The sequence below is a fragment of the Ips typographus genome, linkage group LG3 (genome assembly GCF_016097725.1).
Source record: "Ips typographus isolate SLU linkage group LG3, UJ_Ityp_2.0, whole genome shotgun sequence".
In the NCBI taxonomy this organism is placed as follows: domain Eukaryota; kingdom Metazoa; phylum Arthropoda; class Insecta; order Coleoptera; family Curculionidae; genus Ips; species Ips typographus.
In genome coordinates this window covers 17,569,352-17,583,723 of record NC_138424.1, presented here as the reverse complement: position 1 = coordinate 17,583,723, position 14,372 = coordinate 17,569,352, and the positions used below count along the sequence as shown (strand labels likewise).

Sequence of the window (14,372 nt, the reverse complement as noted above, 5' to 3'; positions counted from 1 at the left end):
TAGTTTAAAAAGGTTTTAAAACACTATGAAAAACTCCAAAATGCTTCCCAAGCATTTGAAAGCCTTTCAAAACGGTCTAAAAGCTTCCAATAAATTCTAGAACCGTCTAAAAATTTCCAAATGCGTCTAAAGCATTCCAAAACCTTCAATATGCTCTTTAAACTGTCCAAAAACCTTCCAAATACTTCTCAAGTAGTTTAAAAAGGTTTTAAAACACTACGGAAACTCCAAAATGCTTCCCAAGCATTCGAAATCCTTTCAAAACGGTCTAAAAGTTTCAAAAAGCGTTTAGAACAGTCTAAAAGATTCCAAATGCTTTTCAACTAGTCTAGAAGCTTCCAATCAATTCTAGAACCGTCTAAGAATTTCCAAATGCCTCTAAAGCATTCCAGAACCTTTAATATGCTCTTTAAACTGTCCAAAAACCTTCCAAAGTAGTTCAAAAAAATTTTGAAAGTTTTCAAAACAGTCTAAAATCTTTCTTATACCTGTGTGGTTCTAAAAAGCTTCAAAAAATGTAAAGAACTTGAAGGCAAAACGTTTTGCATTTCTGAAAAGGTTTTGTGCTTTTTTACAGATTTTTATGCTTTTTTGAGGAAAATAAGTTTGCTTTTTAAGCGCTTTTTTCATGCTTTTAGTGCTTTTTAATCCGGACTCTATTAAGTGAGCAATCTCCATTTTCACAAAATGGTGGTACTAGCCAAATCATCAAAAATGGACTCAAAAATTAATTTCATATTTGGACTTACGAGAGCACTGACATAGTAGATTAAAGACTGGTTTACACTTTGACATGTCTCACAATTGACATGTTTTATGAATTTAAGTGTTATATGCCAATATACAAAGGTCTGTACAAAATCCTATGACACATATTCCTGACATCAAAATAAGCCGTTTTAAAGCAACTTGCCTTTGTCCGAAATTGCTCCATTTTCAAGATACAGGGTGGTAAAGTTTAAAAATAAAAATAGTTTTTTTGTAAGGTATTACTTTCAAATCAGGTACCCAGGGGTTTTTTGAGATATGAAACCCGAATTTGGACACATTTTTACTGCGGCCTTTAGATGGCGCTTTACATTGTACTTCTGATGGTTTTAAGTGACTGTAATTTTCTTCTCGGTGCAATTTTCTTATTTATTTTTAAGAAAATGATGTTTTAAACATTTTAAAGCAAAAAAGGTACTCCTGCTAAGAACCGCTAATGTAAACTGTTATCGAGTTATTCCGGTTTTTAGTGTTCGACGTTTGATGTCAGGAATATGTCATAGGATTTTGTACAGACTTTTCGAGACATTCTGTATACTAATGGTTTTCTGACCATTTTAACATGATTCTAGAAGCATCTGATTATTGAGAGTGTAAACCTCTATACAGGAACCCTTAGCCATGCTAGAACTTCTTAGAACCTTTTGGAAAGTTTTCTGTAGTATTTGGATGTCTCTGGCATTTCCAAAATGGTTCCAGAAACTTTTGATAACTTTAGAAAATTCCTGGTTAGTTTATGACAGTTGTAGAGGCATTTAGCAGTTTTTGGAAGGTTTTTACTAACTTTTAACTTACTTTCAGAGGTATCTGGCATTTCCAAAATGATTGAATTTTAAAAAACTCTTGGCAGGTTTTTTGTGTCTCTGGCAATATTTTTCATACTTTAACAACAATGAAAATATTTGCTGCTATAACGTTATTTTTATTTTATTTCTTTCAATTCAAGTAAAACACAAAGTATATTAGGGTTGTCAAACAAAAACTCATATGTTAGACTTTATGTAGATGTGGCAACGTTAGAATTATTTTAGTTTTATTTATGGCCATATTATTTAATAAAAGTGAGAATCTAACTTATACTACTTTTTTTTTTCTTTAGATACCGATCGCCTTTATCTGATTGGTGGTTGGATGCTGTCCAAGAAGCAGGATATCCGGTAAGAGACCTCAACGGGGAATACCAGACTGGTTTTATGCTACCCCAGGGCACTCTTCGAGATGGATTGAGATGCAGCACTGCTAAAGCCTTCTTAAGGTACTATACCACCAATTTTGTAAGCGCTTTTGTTAATTTAACTACGCGATTTACAGATCTGTGCGAGACAGGCCTAATCTGGATGTAACTCTACACTCCCACGCTACAAAAATACTGGTAAACGACCAGTACCAAGCGTATGGAGTGGAATTTAGTAAATTTGGAATCAAGAAAACCGTGTACAGTGATAGGGAAGTAATATTGAGCGCTGGATCTTTGAGTACTCCTCAGCTGTTGATGTTATGTGAGTAATTAAACATGTTTCCAAGTAACAATAACACAATATGTGGTTACAATAGTGGCAAAAATTAACGAATTTGGTACAGTAAATTAGTAAACTATCATCAGAGCTGATCAATGTTAAAATGTTTTGTTTGTTGTTGTATGTTTGTTTTGTATGCACCACAGGCGTTAGGTTAGGTTTGGTTAGGGCCAAAACCTGTCCCTCGGGCCATAGGCTTCAGGACATTATGTTCCCTCTAACGCCCTTGGTACATAAATAGCCAGTGTTGCCAAGTCAAAATATTTAATAGCGGTAGAATAACCAGTTAAAAAACGGTAGATCAAAACAAATTCATTTCACATATTATACAGGGTGTCTTTTAATAGTTGTCAAAAATTATTGCTTCTTGCTATAAAAACCGTACTTCAAAGATACAGATTTTTCATTTTTTCATTAATAATTGTTTTTTAAGTTTTGACATTAGTGACAGATATCACGTGGTTTTAAAGGATAATTTAGTTAGGTAGTCAGGTGACCTAGGTGGTTAGACGGTCACGTGACAATTGGCAAAATGAGTGTCATAAATCTCAAAAACACGTTTTATATCAAATACTGCAAGAAGACGTTTCTAAACCCTGATTTTTGCAACTTTTGAGTTTGGTTTGACAGTTTTGACGTTAATGACAGTTGTCACGTGATTGTAGAACACGATTTAGTTAGCTGTTCACGTGAAAATTAGCAAAATAACTGTCATAAATCTCAGAAACTCGTTTTTTATCAAATACGGCAAGAAAACGTTTCTAAATCCTGATTTTTGCAACTTTAGACCATAGTTTGAAAATTTTGACGTCAGTGACAGTTGTCACGTGATTTTAGAACACTATTTAGTTAGACTGTCACGAGACAATTGGCAAAATAAGTGTCATAAATCTCAGAAACACGTTTTATATCAAATACTGCAAGAAAACTTTTCTAAATCCTGATTTCGGCAACTTTTGAACATGGTTTGACAGTTTTGACGTTAGTGAACGTTTTGACACGTGATTGTAGAACACGATTTAATTAGCCGGTCACGTGACAATTGTCAAAATAACTGTCATAATTCTCAGAAACCCGTTTTATATCAAATACTGCTAGAAAAAGTTTTGAAATCCTGATTTTTGCAATTTTAGAGCATGGTTTGACAGTTTGGATGTGAGTAACTGTGATCACGTGATTGTAGAGCACTATTTAGATAGACGGTCACGTGACAATTGGCAAAATAACTGTCATAAATCTCAGAAACACGATTTATATCAAATACTGCAAGAAAACGTTTATAAATCCTGATGTTTGCAAACTTTGGAGCATGGTTTGACCGTTTTGACGTTAGTGACAGTTGTCACGTGATCGTAGAACACTATTTAGTTAGACGGTCACGTGACAATTGGCAAAATAACTGTCATAAATCTCAGAAACACGATTTATATCAAATACTGCAAGAAGACGTTTCTAAATCCTGATTTTTGCAACTTTTGAGCATGGTTTGACAGTTTTGACGTGAGTGACTGTTATCACGTGATTGTAGAGCACTATTTAGATAGACGGTCACGTGACAATTGGCAAAATAACTGTCATAAATCTCAGAAACACGATTTATATCAAATACTGCAAGAAAACGTTTATAAATCCTGATGTTTGCAAACTTTGGAGCATGGTTTGACCGTTTTGACGTTAGTGACAGTTGTCACGTGATCGTAGAACACGATTTAGTTAGACGGTCACGTGACAATTGGCAAAATAACTGTCATAAATCTCAGAAACACGTTTTATATCAAATACTGTACGAAAACGTTTCTAAATCCTGATTTTTGCAACTTTAGAGAATGGTTTGATAGTTTTGACTTTAGTGCAGTTGTCACGTGATTGTAGAACACTATTTAGTTAGACGGTCACGTGATAATTGTCAAAATAACTGTCATAATTCTCAGAAACATGTTTTATATCAAATACTGCAAGAAGACGTTTCTAAACCATGATTTTTGCAACTTTTGAGCTTGGTTTGACGGTTTTGACGTTAGTGACAGTTGTCACGTGATTGTAAAACACTATTTAGTTAGACGGTCACGTAACAATTGGCAAAGTAAGTGTCATAAATCTCAGAAACACGTTTTATATTAAATACTGCAAGAAAAAGTTTTTAAATCCTGATTTTTGCAACTTTTGAGCATGTTTTGACAGTTTTGACGTTAGTGACAGTTGTCCCGTGATTGTAGAACACTATTTAGCTAGACGTCACGTGACAATTGTCAAAATAACAGTTATAATTGTCAGAAACACGTTTTACATCAAATACTGCAAGAAAACGTTTATAAATCCTGATGTTTGCAAACTTTGGAGCATGGTTTGACACGTGATTTTAGAACACTATTTTGTTGACATCACGTGATAATTTTTAAAATAACTGTCAAAATTTGCAGAAACACGTTTTATATCATATACTGCAAGAAAACATTTCTAAACCGTGATTTTTGCAACGAGATCATGGTTTGACAGTTTTGACGTTATTGACAGTTCTCACGTGATTTCAGAAGACTATTTAGCTAGTCTATGAAGTGACAAGTGTCAAAATAACTGTTAAATCTCATAAAATCGTCTTGTTTCAAGAAAATGATTGTTTTAAGCGCATTTTTAGAATCCTTATTTATTGTCCTATTCAATAAAGTGAAAAAGTATATGAAAAGTTTCACAACCAAGATAATGGCAATAACTAAAAACGGTAGATTATATACAAAAAACAGGAGAACGGTAGAAGAACTGCAAAAACGGTAGATATACCGTTTTAACGATAGACCTGGCAACATTCTCAATAGCTATTTTGACTGTCATACTATAATATTCTGGTCAGTAATGAGGTTGACACGAGTTTTGGGACACCCAGTATAGTGATATTGTTCTATCTAGATATCTCAATTTTTCACCACCACCTTTACGACCCCCATACTTCTCTAATCACTTTTCTCTCCTATTTTGGTCCTTTTTGCTCCTTCCTGCTGCAATGAATAAAATAAATGTGAATCTAAACGAAAACTTCCTTAATAACTAGATTGATCAAAGTAACACACTTATGCACTGGCCACCTTGTTCTCCCGATGTAAATCCCTTTTTTTTTGTCCTTTTGGCTTGGTTACATTATGTTTTGACTACTCGTAGCACCAACTGCATTAAGAAAACTGCATTATCATTCAAAACATTTCTTCATATAGCTGGAATAGGACCCCAAGACCATCTCGAGGATGTGGGCATTCCCACTGTGGTACATTCCCCAGGAGTTGGGACGAATATGCAAGACCACGTCGCCATGGGCGGTGAAGCATACCTTTTCGATGCAGGAGAAAACTATGCGGAAAAAATATGCACCTTCAATTTACCGAAAGTATTCTCCACTGAAACTATAGACTTATTCGCTCACAACAAATCAGGACCGATTTACTGGTTGCCTGTGTGCGAAGTAATGGGATTCGCCTGTACTAAATACGCAGAGGATCAGAACTGGCCGGACGTTCAATTTTTCTTCGGACCCTATGCGGATAGTTCTGATGGTGGGCTTTTCAGTAAAAAAGCTTCAGGCCTCAAGGACGACGTTTATACCGCTGTTTATGAAGAAAATCTGTATAAAGAGTCGTTTTCTATTTTGACTCTTTTGATGCGACCTAACAGTAGGGGCAGAGTCCTGTTGAAGGACAAAAACCCTGATTCTCAAGTGCTGATCTATCCTAACTATTTTGATGATCCTCAAGATGTGAAAATCTTGGTAGGTTGTGTTCATTTAGGGTAGTTTCAAGCAAAAGGACTTTAAATCTTGTAGAAACTGCACTTGTATAAAGTATCTTATCTCAGGAATCGTTTTTCAGGTGGAGGGAGCTAAAATGGCTTATAAAATAGCAACAGAAACGCCAACAATGCAAAAATATAACGTGCATTATAATCCATTGAGAATGCCCGGTTGTCATCACTTGGAATTCTTGTCCGATGAGTACTGGACGTGTTTAGCGTACCATCACACCTTAACCATTTACCATCCTGTTGGGACAGCTAAAATGGGCCCTGATAGCGATCCAATGGCTGTGGTAGATTCCAGATTGCTAGTCAAAGGTAATAAGAGGGTTTTGTTGGAAATATTACATTTCAGGCTATGATTTGATCAAAATCCATAAAAATGTCCCATTTTTAACATGTTTTGAGATGAAAGCCGCAAAGGCATTTATGCCAAACTGTAAAATAATGAGAATCGAATCAATATCCAAAATTTACTAGATCAGTCACTTTTTTTAAACCGACAATATATACAGGGTGGTCCAGTTTTAAGTGTCAATAATTCACCATTTGATAGCCAATCAAAAAATAAGTTGACTTGCATTGTGTCATTTTTCTGAAAAACGTTTCCTAAGGAAGATTCAGTCCTCCAAATTTCATTTAAAAAATCGTTGTTTTATAGTTTAAAACTGAACATTCAAGACTTGTGAAAGTCCAAATTTGTACTGAATAGTCTAAAAACTTTTTTACTACTAGGAATGGTCTTATGATTCGCTTTCTCAGACTGCCATCCTGGTTGAGTGTCTGAAACTGGCATTCAAGAACTAAAAAAAGTCCGGAAATCAAGACAAAGATTGTATTGTGCATGAAACTCATTTTTTACTACTAAAAATAGTATAAAAGTTGACTTTTAATGCTAGAACGGACCTTACTAGGACTAAAGAGAGTCCAAAAGTATGTTTTCAGGACTTTAATTGGTGTACTGTGAAGAAATCAGAAGAAGTCAAAGAACTTCTGTGAAGAAGTCAATTTAATAGTGAAGAAGCTTGAAATAACATTTTCAAGACTATGGTCAGTGGACACACTGGCTTTTAGGCCTGATAAGTCAAAAACTTTGTAAAGATAGTCTTGAAACTCGATTTGAGGCACTGAAAACAGCCTTAAAACACTAAAAACGATTCTAGTTTATTAAGAGATACCCGAATTTTTAGCACTGAGGTGTCTAGAAGTCGATTTAATAGTGACAAAGCTTGGAATGCCATTTTAAGTCTATGGAGAATGTAAAAAATGTTTTTTAAGTTTGCTATGTCAATAACTTGGTGAAGATAGTCTTGAAACTCGATTTTCCAAGGTGAAAGCAGTTTTGAAGCACTAAAAATAGTCCAGAATTCGAAGAAAATGAAAAGCAAAGTAAAAAGCACGAAAAGTTTGTTTTCAAGACAATTTTCATGAATCTAATGTCAATGTCCTGCATCTAAGACTATTTTCAAGACTAAAATATTGAAATTTGTCTTCAAATTATGAAAACTTACGTCAAATGCAAATTTTAAGCTTCTGATGTCACTTTTCATTATTTCAGTCACATTTTGGGGTTTAAGTCAATTTTTAAGGTTTAAATGTATGAATTTGTAGTAACAAATTCTTGAAAAAGTAGTTGTTATGTCTACAAGTCAACTTTTAGTATTAAAGTCTCTCGAGTTGCATGAAAACTGGTTACAAACACAATTTTTAAGCTTCTGAAATGTTTATCTTTTCTAATTCAATTTTCAAAACTAAAGTCTTTTAGTTTGTCTGGAAACTATGAAAACTGACTACAATAATATTTTTTAAACTTCTTAAGTGAATTTTCCGTTTCCAAGACAATTTTTAAGTTGGGTTAAGTTAGTTTTGGGTCTTTGACCGTAATAACGTCTAATAAAGTGCTTGTTCCAAATTTGATCAATATTGCTCCAACGGTCTGACAGTTATGAGAAGAAAACGATTTTTTAAACAGAAATTTGAAGGATTCTATTTTCCTTAGGAAGCACTTATCAGGAAAATGACATAATGAATGTCAACTTACTTTTTAATTGGCTATGGATTGGTGAATTATTGACATTTAAAACTGGACCACCCTGTATATTTTCAGTAGATATATTGAAAGATAAATGTTGTCAGAATGTAGTCAAAATCGACAATTTCGGATTTTAATTTTTTTTCCTAACGCTATTATCTTCTAACAAAACAGTATCAGGATGAAAATGAAAGGTATCTTCTCTTCAATTTTCTAAGAGGAAAATTTTGAATTTTCAAAATTAACATACACTGTCTAAATTTCTTCGGGATAATGATACAATAAATAAAAAAATAATAAAAATTACGTAAAATGTCATTTGTCACAATTTCATTTTGTAGGGGTGGCACGCCCTAAAAACTAACAAAATTGACATATTTTCAAAGTCTTCTCGGAAACAGTGTCAGTTAGAGTAAAATGGACGTCAGATTCGTGTTCCTCAGGTTGAAATTAGTTAAAAAGGTTACTCTGATTGAACAAAATCCAAGATGACCGCAGGCCCAAAAATCCTTATTTTGGACTAAATTTTCGTGCACTTTTTCAGAAAATCGTCTATAACTCGCTTATTTGAAACATTCTGTATAGATGCGTCATATGACAAAAGAAAGCGGATGAATGGGGTTATCACGTGACGTTAAGTTGACAAAGTTGTTAAGACCGTTTGGCTGCTAGAGGGCGTCACGAGTAACCATCCCCCATCCCAGTCTTAACTCACACATTTTGCTAAATAACTGAGAACCTAAAAATAACCGAGTTGCACTGTTACTTGTCAATTTTAATGTAGACACTATACAGGGTGGTCCAGTTTTAAGTGTCAATAATTCACCACTCGATAGCCAATCAAAAATAAGTTGACTTGCATTATGTCATTTTTCTGAAAAACGTTTCCTAAGGAACTTACAGTCCTTCAAATTTCAATTTAAAAAATCGTTTTATAGTGTAAAACTGAACATTCAAGACTTGTGAGAGTCCAAATTTGTACCGAATAGTCTAAAAACTTGCTATTTACTACTAGGAATAGTCTTATAATTTGTTTTCTCAAACTGCCATCCTGGTCGAGTGTCTGAAACCGGATTTCAAGAACTAAAAACAGTCCGGAAATCAAGACAAATATTGCATGGTGCATGAAACTCATTTTTTACTTCTAAAGATAATCTAAAAGTTGACTTTTAAAGCTATAACTGACTTTACTAGGACTAAAGATAGTCCAAAAGTCTATTTTCAGGACTTCAATTGGTGTACAACTCAATTTTCTGGACTGGAACCAGTCTAGAAGTAAATTAAATTTTCGAACTATTTTATTTCTAAAAGTTAGTTCTCAAGACTAATATCGTAGCATTTGATACCAAATTTTTTTACTATTATTACTGAAGAAACTTGACTTTTGGAAATATTCTTAAACTCCATTTTTCAGTCTTAAAAAGCACTAAAAACAGTCTGAATTTCTTCGAGATGCTACAATTTATTGCACCTATGAGTGTAGAAGTCAATTTAATAGTGAAGAAGCTTGAAATAACATTTTCAAGACTATGGTCAGTGAACACACTGGCTTTTAGGCCTGATAAGTCGAAAACTTTGTAAAGATAGTCTTGAAACTCGATTTGAGGCACTGAAAACAGCCTTAAAACACTAAAAACGATTCTAGTTTATTAAGAAATACCCGAATTTTTAGCACTGAGGTGTCTAGAAGTCGATTTAATAGTGACAAAGCTTGGAATGCCATTTTAAGTCTATGAAGAATGTAAAAAATGTTTTTTAAGTTTGCTATGTCAATAACTTGGTGAAGATAGTCTTGAAACTCGATTTTCCAAGGTGAAAGCAGTTTTGAAGCACTAAAAATAGTCCAGAATTCGAAGAAAATGAAAAGCAAAGTAAAAAGCACGAAAAGTTTGTTTTCAAGACAATTTTCATGAATCTAATGTCAATGTCCTGCATCTAAGACTATTTTCAAAACTAAAATATTGAAATTTGTCTTAAAATTATGATAACTTACTTCAAATGCAAATTTTAAGTTTTTGATGTTACTTTTCATTAGTTCATAGTCACTTTTTGGTGTTCAAGTCAATTTTTAAGGTTTAAATGTATGAATTTGTAGTAAAAAATTCTAGAAAAAGTAGTTTTTTATGTCTACAAGTACAAATCAATTTTCAATATTAAAGTCTCTGAATTTGCATGAAAACTGGTTACAAACACAATTTTTAAGCTTCTGAAATCAATTTTTATCTTTTCTCAGTCAATTTTCAAAACTAAAGTCTTTCAGTTTGTCTGGAAACTATGAAAACTAGCTACAATTAAATTTGTAAGCTTCTTAAGTGAATTTTCTGTTTCCAAGACAATTTTTAAGTTGGGTTGGGTTAGTTTTGGATCTTTGAAAGTAATAACTGAATTATATCGTAAAGGAAGTTTCAAATCAGAATTTTATAAGAGATAATTTCTTTTTCATCGTAAACAATGAAATAAAAAAAAAACACGTAATTTTTGAAAAATATCTAGAGACGCAGAAGGCAAAAACATTAAAACCATCTTCCTGTATCTAGGCTACTGGAGAATTTTGGCAAACGTCATTCATAATGAGTATTAATTTCATAATGAGTGTTCCAAATTTGATCAAAATTGCTCTAACGGTTTGACAGTTATGACAAAAAACTGATTTTTTAAACAGAAATTTGAAGGACTGTATTTTCCTTAGGAATCATTTTTCAGGAAAATTACATAATGCCTGTCAATTTATTTTTTAATTGGCTATGGATTGGTGAATTATTGTAGTATTTTGGACCATCCTGTAAGTGGAAAAATAACCGAGTTATTGAACGTTAAAGTAAAAATTGTCAAAATCAGTTAAATCATTTTAAAAGGTTTTTCCAAGCAAATTTACTTTTTTCACTGATCATACTGTGTACAGGATGTCTCAGATAAGCGGGTGAGTACAGAGTATCCCAAAAAAGTGAAAAAACCTTTTCCTTCCGGGAAATATTTCAAAAACTAGGTACAAAACAAAACTAGTCAAAAAGCTTGTCTTTGACGCTCTCTAGCAATCAAACTAACACACCAATAACCCTTTTTTACTACACTGTTGGAGAGCCTTAAGTCTGGACTACATTTTACCTTCAGTGACCTTAAGCCGTTACTTTTCAAATAATTGACTTATTTAAGATCAAAGCAAAAGTGCTTAAGGCTCTTTGAAGGTTTGTGTAGCTTGACTTTGACGCCCTCTAGCGGCCAAACGGTGCAACCGATTAACATAAGTGGCATATTTTTGGAAAGCTTACAATTTGAGCTATCTTTTCACTTCAATCACCTTTGGTCGTCAACTATCAAATAAACGAGTTATGGACAATTTTTGGGAAAAGTGCACGAAAATTAAGGATTTTACATCAAGTAGACAAGGAACGACGTAGAATCCAAAAATTCAATAAAAAAATGGTCATCCCATTAAAAAAATTAGTAGTTTAATCCACAAATTTGTGACATTCTGTATACAAATGGATTATCTAGAAATAAACTAGACACAAATATCTACAAATCATATTTTGCAACTTTTTAAAAAAGTGAAAATTAGAGAAGTTGAGGGGGAGTCAAAATAATAAATTATCCTGTACATAGAAAAAGAGAACTATTACAAATCAATGGCATAGACAAAGATAGAAAAAACCATTGTGACATGTGTCAGTTTGCTAAAGTGAATATGATGTAACACGACAGAGTTTCAAATGAGTGGTCAGGTGACCACAAATCACATGACACCACGTTTTTCCCAACTTTGTCATACCGTTGATTTACAAGATTATTATCTTAACAGGAGTGAAGAATTTGAGGGTAGTCGACTGTAGTATCATGCCCTACATACCGTCAGGAAACACTAACGCTCCGGTCATCATGATTGCCGAAAAAGCCAGCGACATGATCAAAGAAGACTGGGGAGTGTTTGGCGATCAGTACTACGAATCGGGTGAAGAAACCAGTGCAGAAGATGAAGAAACTGGCTACGCTAGAGAAGCATCAGAAGATCCAAGTAGAACCAAAACTACTAGAGTAATGAAGAAAACCCCCAAAATAAATCGTAACATGGACTACTGGTAGTGTACAATAAATGTTTTAAATGGCTGATTTTTTATTGAGTGAGTTGATACTTCAATCAAACTGTGATACATAATCCTTGATCCATTTCTTCTTTAATACTTCACTGAGTTGAATTCCCATCATAGCATCGGCCGCCACTGTATTTCCTAGTCCAGGATTAGGCAAAATACTAGCGTCACACACCCTTAAACACCTGACGTATCGAACTTCAAAATCTGCTTTCACAACAGCATTATGATCGCATTCAGGGCCTCTTTTTAACGATCCAGACACATCCGATGTGGGAAACGCCATACTTTTGATGTAACATTTCACATACTGGAGTGTGCAGAATTTGAAGTTTCTGCAATCTGGTACTCCAACGTCCAGAATCTCCGCCCCCAATGCAACCAGAGAAGGAGTGTCTTGGAGATTTGATATTTTGCTGAACGCTGCAGTTAATGCCAGAAGATCTTCTGCGTTTGAATCGCTGAAGAAGTTCCCCACCACGTTAGGATTGCCTTGAAAGTGAGTGTCGTTCAGCCTAACTTCGCTTAAAGACTTGGCGCGAAGCAATGTGGCCAAGAGAACTAGAATATTCTGCTCCGAGTTGATTTTTAATAATTTTGCGGTGATTTTCGGAAGGTAGTGCAGTCCTTCAAGCCATGTTTTCAGCATTGGGTCGTTTAGTTTAAAAAACAAATGGTACACTGCTACGTTGGGTTGATTTGGGTATTCTTCCGTTGAAACTAGGTTTACTAAGTCATGGAGGCCAATATGGGATAAATTTCCAGATTGGAACATAACATAATGGAAAGTGTCTCGAATGGAGTCGGTTTCAGAATATTCTTCGTAAATGAACGATGCGTTTAGTCCCAAAAACAACGGTACTGCCAAGTGAAAGTTTAGGTTTTTGCCTACTCCAGGCATATGCAAAACCAAGGGAATTTTTCTTTTTTGCAAATATTCTTTAGGACCTATACCGCTCAGTAACAAGAGTTTGGCGTTGTTGATTGCTCCTGCAGTTAAAATCACTTCTTTGCGAGCTTGTAGGAACGTTTTCAAATTGTTCATAGAGACATTCACACCTTTTACTCGTTTGTCTGGAGGATCGTTCAAGACCACTCCCTGCACCAAGGAATTGACAGCCAAGAAGAAGTTGGTTCGACTTTTTAACGGTGTTAAGAAAGATCTAGCCATGTGGAATCTTAATACAAAACATTTAATGAAATGCTAATAAATGCAGGAATAACAAACCTCTCTCCCTGGTTTATAGTCAAGTAACTTTCATAAACACCTATAGAGCTTTGTTCACTACTGGTACTAAATCCTAATTTGAAATAGCCGTCTTTCACAGCTTGACGAACGCTATGAGGGTAAATCGCCTGGTGTAGGTTGATTTCACCATTACAACCATAAGGTTTAACTGGTTTTTCAGGATAATACTCTATGGTTTCATAGATCATGTCAGTTTTGTTAAAATCCTCATGTAAGCCTGCAACACATATTTCTTCATACATCCCTAAAGAGTTTAAGCGCAAATTAAGTACCTCGGATGTAATGTAAGTTGTTCACAACGCTAGTGCCACCAACTACTCTTCCTCTAGACATTCTGCATACTTTATCTTTAAAGCTTTGACATATTTTTTTATCTTTTTGGAACGTATATTGCCACGTGTCCACCGGGGAATCCAAGAAAGTGGGAAAAAAGGCAGGAACCTGTTTCCACACATTTTTTTATATTTTGAGGAGTTCTGAAAATGGACACTTACTGCAGCCGAGGGCTGGGGGAAGCCTCCAGCTTCCAAAAGAAGAACACTCCATTGTTCCTGCTCAGAGAGGCGATTGGCTAAGGCGCAGCCAGCAGCACCAGCTCCCACAATAATAAAGTCGTACACTTTGTCATCTTCCTAGTGATTTTTAAGTGAGTGACTCAAGATTTCTGAATATCCAAGTGCGTCACTACTTACGCTTAACACCTTCGAGGAACTGTCTTCGGGCAGTTGACCCAGGTGCCCGACGAACTTTACATTGAAAAACAACGCGTTGATGAGCAGTAAGAAAGCGTTTGCCAAAGCGCCCTGAAGAGGGGCCACATCGTATGTTATCACCCCCACGGAGGGCATTTTTGTTACACGTTGATTTTGAGATAAATTAAAATTTAGGAAATTGCGCAATAAAGTAATTATTTAGAAGTTGACATTTCAAATTGTCATTGT

The 14,372-nt window shown here is 34.6% G+C and overlaps 3 protein-coding genes across 5 annotated transcripts in view; 1 reads left to right on the top strand and 2 right to left on the bottom strand.

The window, feature by feature from the left end:
- The window catches only part of LOC145726705 (glucose dehydrogenase [FAD, quinone]-like), a 26,709-nt gene extending 14,511 nt beyond the window's left edge, over nt 1–12,198 (top strand). For all 3 annotated transcript variants that reach the window (XM_081975931.1, XM_081975930.1, XM_081975932.1), the window contains 5 exons: nt 1,868–2,023; nt 2,080–2,267; nt 5,492–6,039; nt 6,140–6,380; nt 11,894–12,198. In XM_081975931.1, coding sequence (XP_081832057.1) covers nt 1,868–2,023; nt 2,080–2,267; nt 5,492–6,039; nt 6,140–6,380; nt 11,894–12,174 — 1,414 coding nt within the window. In that variant the 3' untranslated portion in view covers nt 12,175–12,198. The remainder of the gene's footprint in view (nt 1–1,867; nt 2,024–2,079; nt 2,268–5,491; nt 6,040–6,139; nt 6,381–11,893) is intronic.
- Flo2 (flotillin-2) overlaps nt 1–14,372 on the bottom strand; it is a 262,398-nt gene that overhangs the window by 72,276 nt on the left and 175,750 nt on the right.
- LOC145726711 (glucose dehydrogenase [FAD, quinone]-like) lies at nt 12,186–14,372 on the bottom strand. Its single transcript, XM_081975940.1, has 5 exons — nt 14,124–14,372; nt 13,926–14,063; nt 13,704–13,872; nt 13,411–13,648; nt 12,186–13,360 (listed from the first exon to the last, which is right to left on the bottom strand). Exons 1-5 carry the CDS (start codon nt 14,277–14,279, stop codon nt 12,226–12,228), a joined length of 1,836 nt encoding a protein of 611 aa, XP_081832066.1. The 5' UTR covers nt 14,280–14,372; the 3' UTR covers nt 12,186–12,225.

Excerpts from the sequence above, each read along its gene's own strand:
- LOC145726711 (XM_081975940.1), bottom strand. The coding sequence starts at position 14,279 with ATGCCCTCCGTGGGGGTGATAACATACGATGTGGCCCCTCTTCAGGGC. Across the intron at positions 13,873-13,925 it reads TCCCCCAGCCCTCGGCTGCA|GTTCCTGCCTTTTTTCCCAC; the intron begins GTAAGTGTCCAT and ends GTGTGGAAACAG. Across the intron at positions 13,649-13,703 it reads CAACTTACATTACATCCGAG|GCTTACATGAGGATTTTAAC; the intron begins GTACTTAATTTG and ends TATGTGTTGCAG.